Source organism: Apis mellifera, linkage group LG14 (assembly GCF_003254395.2).
Source record: "Apis mellifera strain DH4 linkage group LG14, Amel_HAv3.1, whole genome shotgun sequence".
NCBI classification, from domain to species: Eukaryota; Metazoa; Arthropoda; class Insecta; order Hymenoptera; family Apidae; genus Apis; species Apis mellifera.
In genome coordinates this window covers 6,737,889-6,752,785 of record NC_037651.1, presented here as the reverse complement: position 1 = coordinate 6,752,785, position 14,897 = coordinate 6,737,889, and the positions used below count along the sequence as shown (strand labels likewise).

The 14,897-nt window shown below is 37.8% G+C and overlaps 1 protein-coding gene across 1 annotated transcript in view; it reads left to right on the top strand.

Annotated features, from left to right (window-relative positions):
* The first annotated feature begins 684 nt into the window (after positions 1–684).
* Positions 685–14,897, top strand: part of LOC413466 (zinc finger protein 423) — an 85,925-nt gene continuing 71,712 nt past the window's right edge. The window contains exons 1-3 of the mRNA XM_026445098.1: positions 685–1,231; positions 14,240–14,320; positions 14,466–14,528. Coding sequence (XP_026300883.1) covers positions 1,192–1,231; positions 14,240–14,320; positions 14,466–14,528 — 184 coding nt within the window. The 5' untranslated portion in view covers positions 685–1,191. The remainder of the gene's footprint in view (positions 1,232–14,239; positions 14,321–14,465; positions 14,529–14,897) is intronic.

The window sequence follows — 14,897 nt, the reverse complement described above, 5'->3', positions numbered from 1 at the left end:
TCTTATAGTAGAATTCTGCTATTTCTTTCTTGTCGGTAATAACACAAAATATGTTCTGATTAAGGCAATATCACAAAATGCAAATCTATATAATTTATATAATATGGAAATCTTATAAAGTAATTTAAATAAAAAAAAATGAAAAAAAAGAAAAATGAAAAAAATTTTATATTTTTAAAATTTTATTTTAATATGTTTCTTCAATTTTCAAAATGATTAGACATAAAATAAAAAAGTAATATGAATATATTAATTAATTCTTAACTTCAATATAGTTAAGTTAGTTCAATTTAGTTTAAATATAGTTAAATGTTTTTTTTGAATAAAAAAAAAATTATTTATTTTTGATTTAATATTTAATTTTAGCATTTAATTTAATTTAACATTAATCTTTTATAAAGTTTTTTTATATTTAAATAAAAGATAATAAAGGAAGTAACAATTTAAAAGAGAGTAGCAAATTAAATAAATAATATTTTTTTTATAATACAAAAGATGTTTATAAAAAATTATTGGATTAAATATATTAACAATCGCATTGTAATTTTTACATAAGTAAATTTGTTTCAGCTGCATTAAAGAGAGAATTGCGCAGGCTGCTATCAGTAAGGAACGACGCACGCGTAGTAGTAAGAGTCTCAGTGGTTCTCTGCAACGACGCTGCGGTATCAAGTAGGGTGTCATTCGTTGCGCGTCTTTCAAGCGCGTTTGTTCTGTGTTCGTGTTATGTTTAAATGTTCGTTTGTCTAGAACCACGTGAAGCCACGTGGTTTCCGGTATACTCGAACTATTGTTTTAAAAATCTGCGAATTATCTTAGTGAGAAAATTATTCTATTCGTCATAATATTTTCATTTTTCGATTTTCGATTCTTATCGAATCATTTGTCGATAATTGCGTGAAAATCGATCTTTCGATTCTCGAAGATGTTATTTTTTGTCACTATGGCTACGATTCGCGGGTAATCGAGGACGGTTTCTTTATTCGAATTCGCGCGAAATTGTCATTTCGGATCGTGTTTACACAGTTTTTGTCTACAGTGCGCATTTCGAAACAAAATTGTCGACGTTTGGGCACAGTGTGGCTCGTTTCTAGTGCATAGATGGATCAAATTGCGAGGAAAAGTGTGAAATGTGACTGAATCGTTGTTGCTGATTTATTACTGCTACCCAGCCAGCGGTGTGACGCTGCTATGTCCAGAAGGAAGCAGGCAAAACCTCGATCTCTGAAACGTGAGTCTTTAGAATCCTTTTGATCGTTATCAGATATATAGGAATTTCATGAGTCAGCTTTAGAATGCTTTATATGCAAGCGTTCGCCACGCAGATGTTTCTTTTTTTTCTTTCGGCAATGTTTACGAATTCGCCATATGCGATTGCAACACGTGACTATTCGAGACACGGTATGTACGGTATCGAGACCTTGAGTTTGTATTGGCAACAAAAAATTTAAGATCGCGCAGAAATGTAATTTCCTGGAAAATATTATTTCCCGCATAAAAGTGTTATTTAGAATCGATTACGAAATCTTTCGAACGAGTTGTAATGAAAACAAATGGATAACGAGATCACGTGTTAGGGGGAAATGTTGAGAAAGATGTCGTTGCATAAATAGTTATGATTTCGATGGTATTCCAAAATTAAAATTATATGTAAAATTATATAAAAATCGATATATAACATATGTTTTCCATAGCAAAGAAATATTTTTTTGTATTATGCATTATATTATAATTATGCAATGATACAAAGTATTTGAATATGTATTCAATACTGGATAAAATGAGATATATTTGAACGTTTCGTATAATTAAAAGACAGATTTTATATATTTTATATATTTAATTTGTTCTCTGAAATAAGGGTATTTAATGTTGTGATATACAAGGAAAAAGTCAAAGAAAAAAATTTAACACGAGTTAATGTTGGTTGAACAAAATGAATTCTTAGTAAATTAAAGTTATTTTAGAAAGATATTTTATTAAATACAATTTAATAAGATTATTTTTTTTGTCAAACAATATTTAATAGACGCGAGTTGTTTTATATACTTTTTCTATTCGTTTTTGTTTTAATAAGCTCCAGTTTGTAATACTACTTTTTAGTTTTTTTACATAATTATATTATTTTACATATACTTATACTTACCACTTAGATATGATGTCTTTTCTGAAAAATTATTTCAAACTATTACATGTATTAATCGATATTTTAAACGACAATTGTTCTCAAACATTTATATTTGTTTTCATAATAGTTCAATTCTCTTATAATAAGTTGATTCATTCCTTGTTATATCTATGTTGAATAAAACCTAAAAAAGTTAAATATAAATTAAGAAAATCGGGAATATAAATAAAAAAGTAACAAAAACATTATTTTGTCCAAGTTTATTAAATAGTGTTCTATAGAAATTGCGATACGATAGATAAATCCAAAAGATAAATTCAACTTTTTACATAAAATTATCACGAATGATACACCTCGAAAGAAAATCGTCAATCGCTCGAGAGCGAAGAAGAAAACATATATCATAATACGTTTTTAGAAATTCATTTTTATAGAAATATTTGAAACGATTTGATCAAATCCAAAATATTTCTATTATCATCAACTATCTAAATACTTTGAGATACGAAAGAAAAGATAAAAAAAGAAAAAAGAAAGAAAGAAAGAAGTACCAAGTTTCCAATCACCAATCCAATCCTCGCCAATTTCAGAAGCAGCGGAAAGCTTCGGCCGATTCTCGTAAACCGCGCTCTACGAGCGTTCCGTTGAAGGTGCACAGGTGTCCGCGCCATCAACAAAAAAGAAAGAAAGGAAGAAAAAAGACCGAAAAGGAAAGAAAGGAGGAAAAACGGAAAAAAATCTTTGCATTGGATGAATGAAGGAGAGAAGGTGACAAGGCGCGCGGGTTAGAATGGAGAAAGAGTAGCGTACGAGAGCAGCTTGTTCCCATCCGGAATATGATCAGGGCGTACGTGTTCCCGGATAATCGGGATAACGAGAGAGACAGAGGGATCCGGTCAAACGTTCGGTGTAACAGAGAGGGAGAGAGAGAGAGCGCCATAGATAACAGGCTAAGAGAGAGAAAAGCAAGGGAAAACGAACGTAACAGGGTGAAATGGTGGAGGATAGATATCGCGCATAGGATGAAAGGAGAGGGTTGTAGAAAAGACTACGTACTCGGCCTCAGCGAGGGAAATAGCGATAGAAACGCGAAGCGAGCCACCTGGCAAGGGAAAGAGATGGAGGATAGGGGGTGGAAAGGGGGGAGATGGAAGAGAGAGACAGAGTCAGTAGTCAGCCAGGATGGAATTAGGTGGAAACCCGCGGGACTGGTGCCACTCCCTGTGGAATTCCCGGCCTCTGTAATCACCAGTTTTCCTATCCTATCCAATTCTGGTCGCACTGCTTCCACCTTCTCTCTCTCTCTCGATCTCTCTATTTTTTTTTCCCCCCCGTCCTTCCTTCTTCTCTCTCACTCCTTCTCGCGCGTCGTCCTTTCCCGCTTTTTATTTTTTTTCTCCTCTCTCTTCCTCTTCCTTCCTTTCTATTCCTCGTTCCACTCTATCCTTCTCTCCTCTCCTCTCCTCTCCTCTCCTCTCCGTTTCTGGTTACATTTTTTGCTCGTTTTCTTCGATGCTATTACGCGTGGGTTGATTTTCTTCTTTCACTTAGGGTCTCCCCTCTTTCATCGTGATTTTTATTTTTATTTCCTTGTTACGGATGCTGTATATCTCGCGTATAGATAATAGAAGATATTCTTTTTCTTCTTTTTTTTTTTAATCACGAATTGAGCTTTGTTACTTGTAACATAATCATCTTACGCCGTTGTTTCATCGTTAGTGGATGATAGTATCTCTTTTTATATATATATATATATATATATATATATATATATATGTGTGGGTGATTTTTATTTCAGAAAATATTTAATACTTATATTAGTTATGGTTATGGTTTAATTTGATATTAAACTAACAGGAGAAACATTTATCGTTCCCTATGTTTTCGTACCGTTTCGGTCGCAAGTAGAAACAGACAGGTCAAGGCAGACGTCGCAGAGTTATTGCCGAGTAATCTTCAGAAATTCTCTGTTCCTCTCTCTGTTTCAACAATCTATTTCTCGAAACAGTATCGAACGAAATAATTCTTCTGATACAATATTCCGAATCAAATAATATATCTATTTGAGAAAAAAGTTTGAAAAGATTATAGGATTGGTAAATGTAATATAATAATTTTTCGAGTAGATAAAAAGGAATTTTGACGATGGATTACACGTTAAATTATAATCGTTTAATTTTAGAAAAGAACTTAATCTCTGATTAAGTTACATTTGAAAGTAAAAGAGACGAAGAATTCATCTAATTTTCGAGAATAATTTTTTGGAAATTACGACGAGAGTATTGGGAAAAATCAAGATTGTTGCTACGAGTGAAGAAATATAATTCAGTAGTATAGGTCAAGTATACATCTCGAACTAGTGGCATAAGTCAATAGTTTCATCTCTTCGTAACGAAACCATTCTTCACTTTTCCAACATACATTTCCATCGTTTTTCTTTCACGTATTTCCAGTTTTATACGCACCTCGTATTTTCACCAACTACTTTCCCAACTTGTCCAAAACTCTCTCGCGAAAAACTTACTCGAGGGCATCGGTGATAAAGCAAAATTACCAGCATTCGTTATCCTTAAAAATCTTATTATCTTAAAACCTACTAAAAAAAAAAGGAAAAAAAATTATAGAAGAAAATTTACGCGAAAAATAACAAATTTATGGGAGAAGAGGGGGAGGAGAGTAAAAAGTAAAAATTTCTCGACGAAGGATACGTTTAAAATTTCCATTTAAAAGGAGAGATAAAAATTTCCCTTACGGAAAGGAGAATGGAGAGTTCGTGAAATCCACGGTGGAAATCGTCGATTTCTGGCAAAAGCAATTCGATGTCGCCGTCCTCCCGGATTAGCCTGGGATACCAGCAGCACACAGTGATCGCGGTGGAACATCACGAACACGCGGTTAGCCACGAAATAGCAAGCCCGACCGATAGCATTGCGAGCATCGGTGATATAGGGTGTTGCTAATTAATGCACAATAATGAAGCTGGGCGCAACCGAAGCTGTATTAATGGATTCCAATGCCCGTCATAACGCGGACGATCCACGTAGGTGCATCGGAACCGTACGTAATTGCGTTAATGGAGGGCCATCTGTTTGCGCTGTCGGCTTTTGGGCTACTTATGCTCGTCACTCGTTCGCCGAATGATCATCATCCAACCGGTGGACGACGACCTCCGCCCGTTTCTCTCTCTCTCGGAAATTCGGGCATTTCCTGGGATTTAATGGCGACCTTAGTGCGAACTGTTCCCTGGCAACGATTAATATACCGATCCTCGATATAATTGGGGACCGGCCGACGATCGATTATTTTGAAATATTCATTCGGATCGTGAAGTTTTGAAAGTTTGTTCGATGAACGAAGAATCAGAACGTTTACGTGGATTTGAAAAGTTAAAAAGTTATGATCTTCGAGGGTATTATACTTCTTAGTTGAAGATGATTACTTAAAAATTTCTGGCAATTCGATAGATTGAGAGAATGAGTATCAGTATCGAAGAGAAATTTTTCTCTGGAGCGGAATATTCACGTCGCGAAATTCACAATCACGATTCACAATCGTTAATATTCCCCATTACGTAGGAATATTCTCCATCCTCTGTGATCGTATAATCGTAAACATTATAATCGGGAATCAGAACGCAACGACCCGAATCACGGCGCATTATGCTTCAGGGTCGTGATTGTAATTTGCGTCTCTCGCCTAAATGCGTATAATAATAATCTCTTAATTAACGCGTGCCCGCCCGACATAACAATTATCAACGCGTTTCACCACGCGTTTCGTCAATCTTTCGAATTTTCCTCCAAACTCACCCCTCCCCCTCCGCTCCATTTTTCCCACCCCAGAATCCATTCGTTTCCATCGAATCCATGTTTCTTTATCGGCCATTTTCCATTACACGAATCCATGAATTATTATTCATTATTATTATTACTTCACGCGTTAATTTATTGAGACAATTAAATTAAAAATTTGAACCGGTGCGTGAAAACAATTGAAATTCGTTTGATCTTGTTTCGAATAATGGAGTTAAATCTACCAGCGTAGAGATTAATTCCCTAGGAGGAAAATTTTCATAGTCGAGTTCCTTTCTTCTTCTTCTTCTTCTTCTTGGCCCTTGACACAAAAGCCACAGAAGAAAACCCTTGAAGAGACGCTTAATGGAATAGAAAGGGTGGATGCAGCGGGTAGAATGTAAATTTCCAGTTTACCCTTTTAATCCCTTTAATCGTGGTTGCTCTAAAACTTAATCCGCTATTAGTTTTTGCAGTGACAGCCCTAATTCCTGGCCAGTGGTTATAGTGATTATAATGTAACTTCTAAATAGGATTAAGTTATCGGCTTTTCGGTGAATTATCGTAAGCGAGGTGTATATACGTCACCTCGGGTGAAGGTAAACGACTCACCATTCTGGATGATGGATATAACTGGAACTGGACGAACGATTATACATTACGGAATTAATCGGATTCGAGAGAGGCGTACTCGAATCTTAATCTCATTTTAATTCAACGCAAGTGAGGTTTTGATGGAGATTAGAACGACGTACAAATTTACTTTCGATATCATCGACCATATATTGGGTTGGCAACTAAGTAATTGCGGATTTCACTCATAGATGGTGACGACCTAATCAAAGCAATAATCGATTCGAATCGTCACAGTACAACTCGTGAGATTGCAGAGAAGCTTCATGTATCGCGTACATGCATTGAAAACCACTTAAAACAACTTGGCTACGTTCAAAAACTCGATACATGGGTTCCTCACGAACTGAAAGAAAAGCATTTAACGTAACACATTAACAGCTGCGATTTGCTAAAGAAACGTAATGAAAATGATCCATTTTTAAAACGACTGATAACTGGCGATGAAAAATGGGTTGTTTACAACAATATCAAACGGAAAAGATGGTGGAGCAGGCCACGTGAACCAGCTCGAACAACATCAAAAGCTGGTATTCATCGAAAGAAGGTTTTGTTATCAGTTTGGTGGGATTACAAAGGAATTGTCTATTTTGAACTCTTACCACCCAACCGAACGATCAATTCTGTTGTCTACATTGAACAACTAACGAAATTAAACAATGTAGTTGAAGAAAAGCGGCCCGAATCGACAAATCAAGAAGGTGTTGTATTCCATCATGACGATGCAAGGCCACACACATCTTTGGTCACTCGGCAAAAATTATTGGAGCTTGGTTGGGATATTTTGCCACATCCACCATATAGTCCTGACCTTGCACCATCCGATTACTTTTTGTTTCGATTTTTACAAAATTCCTCGAATGGTAAAAATTTCAATAACGATGATGATATCAAATCGTACCTGATTCAATTTTTTGCTAATAAAAACCACAAGTTTTATGAACGTGGGATTATGATGCTGCCTGAAAGATGGCAAAAGGTGATTGATCAAAATGGGCAACACATTACAGAATAAAGTTATTTGTCTTTGATTTTCTAAAAAAAATCCGCAATTACTTAGTTGCCAACCCAATATATATAAACTTATCCCTTTAATTTCCAAATTAAATAAACACGGATAAAAATATTATCAATGTTACGAAATTCCACATGGTTAAATCGCAATTGAACTCGATGCAAAGCTCGATCGAGAAAAAAAAAGAATTCTCCGACAAGCGGCGATATACTTGAGCGCAACGAAAGAATTCGAATCTCTCTATACCTTTGTATACCTGCGTGCGCGCGATTATACTTGCCAGCGCAAAGGAAGGTACGAAAGAAGAGCGCAAAAAAGAAAGAGAAAGAGAGAGAGGACAAAGTGGGCGGCGTGCGTCGGTTGTGGGTAACGTTTGAAACGTGGTGGAACGTTATAAAAGTGGCCCGGCATGCGGAAGCCACGGCCGGCAGAAGGAGAGGAGACGTCGTGGAAGACATGGCCGGGACACGCGGTATTCCTTTGAGGCAAGGCCACGCAAGACGTTTCACGTCCGCCGCGACGTTGCGCCCGTCCCTTTTGCGGCCAATTGCGCGTCGCGTGCTCGCGGAATTACAATCGGCGCGTATGCACGTCTCGTCTCTCTGTCTAAGCTCGTTTCTGCACCGGTTTCCTCCTCCCCCTCCTCCTTTAGCCTTCGTGCCCATTTCCCGCCCGTGGATGGAAAGGTCAGTCGCGTTTCAACCGCACGGTTCACGCGCCAACGTAAGTAAGACTTCCACCGGTTGGCGATTTATCATTCGTTCTAACAAATTTATCAATCTTCTCTCAATAATTCCTCTGTAATTATCCCCTATCCTTTCTCCATCGAAATCGATCGTCCAAAAAGAAATTACAAAATCGATGTCTTGCAATTTTTCCAAGATGATTAAAAAGAAAGAAAGAGAGAGCGTCCACCCACCGCGTTAACCCAGAAAAAGACATAATAGAAGAGGAGGAAGGGAGGGAAAAAGTGTCTGGCCAGAATGGAGGAAACCATGGCACCAAAGTTATCCCGCAATATCCCGGGTGCTCCAGGTAGCGTGTCGGTGGCAGAGGGTGTTCGTCGGCGGATGCGCCGCTCCCGCGGGAGTCTGAGCCCGCGTCAGGGCTGGCCGGGGTTAAGTTCCCTCGGGAATCAGCTCGACTTCTCTTGTACCAGCCACCCAGCCAGGCCAGCAGCTACAGGAGCCACCGCCAGCCCTTCCTTCCCCAATGGCTGCTCTCTCTCTCTCTCTCTCTCTCTCGCTCTCTCGGCTGTCTGACTGGCTGTCACGAGTCCAAGACGTACGGCGGCTGCAACCCGGGGAGCAGAGATAGCAGTCGCTCCGGATAACCCGCAGGACGGTGTCTCTCCTTTATTCACGGCATATCGATTAATGACTGGAAACCCCCTGCTGCCTTCCTACAACCGGAATCGACGTCTCGACGCGGCCATCCTCCGGAGATATCGTTACCTGGATTATCGTAATATCGGGGGCCCATCCGCTTTTCTCGCTTTTCCTCTCCCTTCCTCCTTCCCTTTGCGTCCATCTTAGTTTCTGAGTACATCATCGTATGTTGATTGGTTTATTTTTTGCAAGAGTTTGGAGGGATTTGGAAAGATTTAGAAAGGAAGGAAGGAAAGAATTAATAAAGGAAATGGTTGGATAATTTTATTAGATAGAGGTTTGAGTAATTAAAGCTGGAGGAAGAGAGGAAGGAATAGGGACGAAATTGTAGAAACTGTTGAATCAGGAGAAAAATATATGGTTCGAACGTTTGGCCTTGACCGAAATTTCAGAAGATCTTTTCGGATTTCCGGTCAATTCATTCGTTCAAACGGTTCAAAAACGTGAAAGTAAACTTTTGGTTTAACAATATTGATATATCTTAATATACAAATAAGGGTAGAATGAAAGGAGAATAGAATTATAATTTGAAAGTATCAAGTAACAAATTGCTTTGAACGTTGACGTAGTTAGAGATATAATGTTTAATTATTTTAGGACTCGAAAGTTTGCAAGGAAAAATTTTTAGATAATAATTGGATCTGGTTTAGAATTTGGGGTAGAAAAGGATAGAATAGAAAAATTTTGCGTATCATATCGGGCTCTAAAACATTTTTTCGCGAGAGTTTACATGCAGGAGGGTTTTGGTCTCAATATGCAGTTATCATCTTCGTGCATATAGATTGGCTTGTAGTAATATGTTTCTTTAATATTAACTCGAATCCAGAATTTCTCATACTATTTCGTTGAAATCGAAATACAAAATTCAACTTTAGACGTCTCTTTTATTCGTTGTCTCGAAAATAATTCCACATTGTTTTAACTGCACAGTTAATTTTTTTTATCTATTTCCAAACTTTCCAATCCCGACAGAAAGAAAACAATTTCAACTTTCGATCGATTCTTCTTCTCCTTTGAAAAAACCTTTTGAAAAATTAAAACATCCACTCTTTATAGTCACACAGTTTTAATCCTTTCTTTCTTTAAATTCACAATTTTTATCTATTTCCAAACTTTCCAATCCTGACAGAAAGAAAACAATTTCAACTTTCGATCGATTCTACTCTCCTTTGAAAAAACCCTTTGAAAAATTAAAACATCCAAATCGTACACTCTTTATAGTCACACAGTTTTAATCCTTTCTTTCTTTAAATTGACAATTTTTATCTATTTCCAAACTTTTCAATCTCGATAGAATTCAGACAACAATTCCAACCACTTATTCTAAAATTAAAATATCCCGATCACACGCTCTTTATAATGAGATACAATAAGCACAAAGCACTTTTAATCCTTTCTTTCTTTTTAAATTTCTATCTTTTTAATCTCGATAGAGAACAACAATTTCAACTTTCTCTTCCCTTTCATGCACTCTTTATACTCGGATAATAATAAGGCACAAAGGACAATTGCCACAAATTCCCAATTACCAAACCCAAACCGAGGCCACGAACCGATATCAGTTCTCGGGACCCGGCCCAACGAATTAAGCCCGCCTAACCCAACGGCTTAAACGGAAGCTGCAATTTCCCGGCCCATAGGGTTACCATCTTGGATAGACGCGCGGAATACCAAAACGCCTCGCCCCCTTCTTCGTACGCGCCTCTCCTACGAATTCGTTGTATCGTAAATATCGTAAACAACAATTGAACGTATTGGAGGTGACGATAAAGGTAAAGGGATTGCTGCATCCTCCGCCAGAACGTTTAACGTTACGTCATAAAGAGAAGGCGTCATTGATATCCCGCGTTGCGGATCCGAGACTCTCCCGTTTTCCTGGAGGAGAAAAGGAAACCCCTCGAAAATACCCCCTCCCTTCTAGCCCTCGAGAAACGTTGGCCAGGGAGGACAACGTTAAACGGATGTATTATTATGAGGCCACGTAGCCGCCTCGTATCGGGATAACTGCATATTGCGGCTTAACTCCGCGCGTTGCGCTTTCGATAACGTTGATACGTGTACGTGGACGAGCGTAAAACTTTGCTACGTTCCTTGTATATTTCCGTTTACGATGATTGGATTTTATCGGGAATGCTTTTTTTTTTTCGAAATTCCTTCGGAATTTTAATCGAGAATTTTGAAATCAGTCGTCTTGAGATTACGAAATGAATTATTTTTAATTATTTTGAATTTTACGTTGCATCTACTTTTTTTTTTAATCGAGAATTTAGAAATCAATCGTCTTAAAATTACGAAATGAATTGTTTTTAATTATTTTGAAAGAATAAGTTTTTAATTAAACTCGTTGAGAATGGAATTCGGGTGGAAAATGGATGAAGCTGAAGATCGGTTAAGAATAAGAAGGAGCAACAGTTGAATAGTCGCTAGATTTTATCTGGAATACTTTTTTTTTTAATCGAGAATTTTGAAATCAATCGTCTTGAGATTACGAAATCAATTGTTTTTAATTATTTTGAATTTTACGTTGCATCTTGCAATTTATTCTTGACAGTTGATAAAAAGATTAAACTCGTTAGGAATGGAATTCGGGTAAAGTGGGTGAAGCTGAAGATCGGTTAAGAAGGAGCAACAGTTGAATAATCGCTTAGATTTTATCGGGAATACTTTTTTTTTTAATCGAGAATTTAGAAATCAATCGTCTTGAGAAATGAATTGTTTTTAATTATTTTGAATTTTACATTGCAATTTATTCTTGACAGTTGATAAAGAAATTAAACTCGTTGAGAATGGAATTCGGGTAAAGTGAATGAAGCTAAAGAATAAGAAGGAGCAACAGTTGAATAATCGCTTGGATTTTATCTGGAATACTTTTTTTTTTTAATCGAGAATTTAGAAATCAGTCGTCTTAAGATTACGAAATCAATTGTTTTTAATTATTTTGAAAGAATAAGTTTTTAATTAAACTCGTTGAGAATGGAATTCGGGTGGAAAATGGATGAAGCTGAAGATCGGTTAAGAATAAGAAGGAGCAACAGTTGAATAGTCGCTTGGATTTTATCGGGAATACTTTTTTTTTTTAATCGAGAATTTTGAAATCAGTCGTCTTAAGATTACGAAATTGTTTTTAATTATTTTGAATTACGTTGCAATTTATTCTTGACAGTTGATGATAAAGAAATTAAACTCGTTGAGAATGGAATTCGGGTATAGCTGAAGATCGGTTAAGAATAAGAAGGAGCAACAGTTGAATAATCGCTTGGACGAAAATTGGAGAGAGAGAGAGAGACTAAAGCAATTAGATGAACAGAACAAAGGCGGGAATCGATGGAAAAGTCGGCGGGAGCTGGAGTCGCCGATGATGGATGAAGCATTAAACTCGCGGGGTATCCTAGAATGGCGCGAGAGCTCGGCGGAGGCTGCTTGACAGCTGACAGGGTGGAGGGGGTGCGAAGGTTCAATCCAAGGGCGGTTGGCGTGGCGCTGCCTTGGCTTGATGTCTTGTAGAATATTTAAGACCGTATCCCTCGCGCTCCTTGTTTCACGTCTCCGGGCTAATGCTCCATCCATAGAGGATGTTCCTTCCGGACCTCTTTCCAATAAAGTCGATGAACGTAGCAGCTTTTCTTTCCTCGCCTTCATCAAACTTTCCCGATTATCGTATTAAAAAAAAAAAAAGAAAATAGGAAGACCTCTCTCTCTCTCTTCTCCTCCTCTTCGTTGTCGTAACGATTTTATTTTATGGGGAACAATTTCTCGAACAGAAGGGGTGGTAACTTTTAAAGAAGCAAGTTTGACGAGGAGAAACGGTAGATGTTTGTCGCATCTTATAACTTAATCGTCATCGAAGGAGAGTTTAAAGCGGATTATTCGACAAAAGAAACTCGCAATCGCGGATTGGAAAGGGAACCAAAATATATCAAAAATGTAACGCTCTCGTTTAGAAATATGGCGGATCGATGGTAAATTGGATCGGTATAACGTAACAGGGCAGATCAGCAAGTTGCGCTCGGCGAGGAGAACGGCTGTTGGTCGCCCTGTATATCATCGAACGCGTAACGACGAGCCGTGTTTTCAACATGAAATATACCCACGGACTGTACTGACGTGGATCCCGTGCAGTGGTGCCATCCGTTTGTCACGTGGGACCACAAAATTAAACTTAAAAAATTACACCCCTGTCCACGTGGCCAACAGGTCGTTTGTTATTTTGCATCCATTTTCTCCCTCTTTCATCCTCCTCTTCTCTCTCTCTCTCTTTTCCTCCCTCCATCCGTTTCCCCTTCCTCAACAGGACAGGATTTTCACGGGATAAACTTGGCCATTCCGAACGATTGCCACTATTTTCGAAGGTGTCGAATGCGAATTTGTTTTTTCCCCCCTTTTTCCTTTTCGTTTCTAAATCTCTCTCTTTCTCTCTCTTTTTTGAAACTGATCGATCTCTTCACGTTTTTCTTCAATCTTCGAGTTTTTTTCATTCGAAGATTTGGGATAATCGTTTGAATCGCGAGAAATTAAACGGAATGGAGAGTGGATAGAGATTAACACGTTAATACGAAGAATGATTTGAAAGTTTACAACACTGGTGGAAGCATTTTGAGGGATTAATTAAAGCGTAGCAGTACGGACTGCTTCCGTGGCGAAAGAGTTAAATATTTGTTTAGTTGCTCCTCGGTTATTTTGCCTCCGTAGTTTACCTCGTGTGTAAACTTATGGATCTATAAATACATATATATATATATATATATATATATATATAATTTTAGAGATAAATTTAAATCTAGGAAAATTACAAAGTGAATATTCGTTGATTGTTTTCGGAAGGAAGGAAAATTATATTTTCGATGCGCGAAAAATTAAAAATTAGAATATTTTAATATGAAAAGATTCTCCTTTTTGTTTCGAAACGACAAATTCGTTCCCAATTCGTTTTTAAAAACTTTACAGATATACGGAATGAAACGGAGTTCGTTAAAGGGAAAACTTTTATTCGAAAATCTTGTTCATTCGTCGACCCGAGCCCGCAAAAAATCGTTTATTATTAATCGTTTCTCGCCGCTGTTACTTGGAATTTCGTATTCGCATGCACGCATTCGTTTATATCGCGCGTATCCCACGGAATGCAATGTTCACGTGCACGAAAGGGAGAAGAATTACAATTTCGTTGCTCGTTCTTTTCCCTTCCCCTTCTCCCTCCCCTCTCCTCCCCCGTTCGCAAATACAGATTTTATTCTTCGAGGCTGATATGCAAATGAAACGGAATTAATGGTTGCTTGTCTCTCCGCAGGAGACGAAGAGTGGGACGACGGGAACGAGCAAAATGTCCTGGAGGTAACCGAGCAGGATAATGAGGCAACGGGAATTAAGCGTGAGTGTTGCTAAATACTTTTACTCGTATACGAGTATACGTTATATCTGGAGAAGTTAGAGTTTTTAAAAAAAAATTGTGGTAGTATTATAATTCCGATTAATTCTTTTTTCCCTTTGTATAAATCGTTGGTAATTTATCACAGAGGACGAGGAGGAGGAGGAGGAGGAAGAGGAGCTGCAGAGAGCTTTCAGCCACCACCCGGAGGGTGAGTAGGTGATATCGAAGCAATTTATTACTTTCTAATTCGATTATACCGAGGAGAATGACACGAGAATGCAAATTGAATACGATTTTTTCACACAAAAACGGTTTTCTTCTCAATCGTCCATTGAATTCTTTCGACCGAGTTTTTAAAAACTGACGCATTCGTTGTTTGTTCCATTCCAATAACACGGATTGTATTGGAGATAAAGGAACGATCATCGAGGATTAGATAGAAAATATATACTCCCGTCGATGTACGCTCGGTTTACGCGTTTAACCCAGTGAGAGGGAAGAATCCAGCAGCTTCCTCCCCCCCCCGTTACACAATGAAGCATTGCCGGCAGACGACTATCGTTATGCAGATGCAACA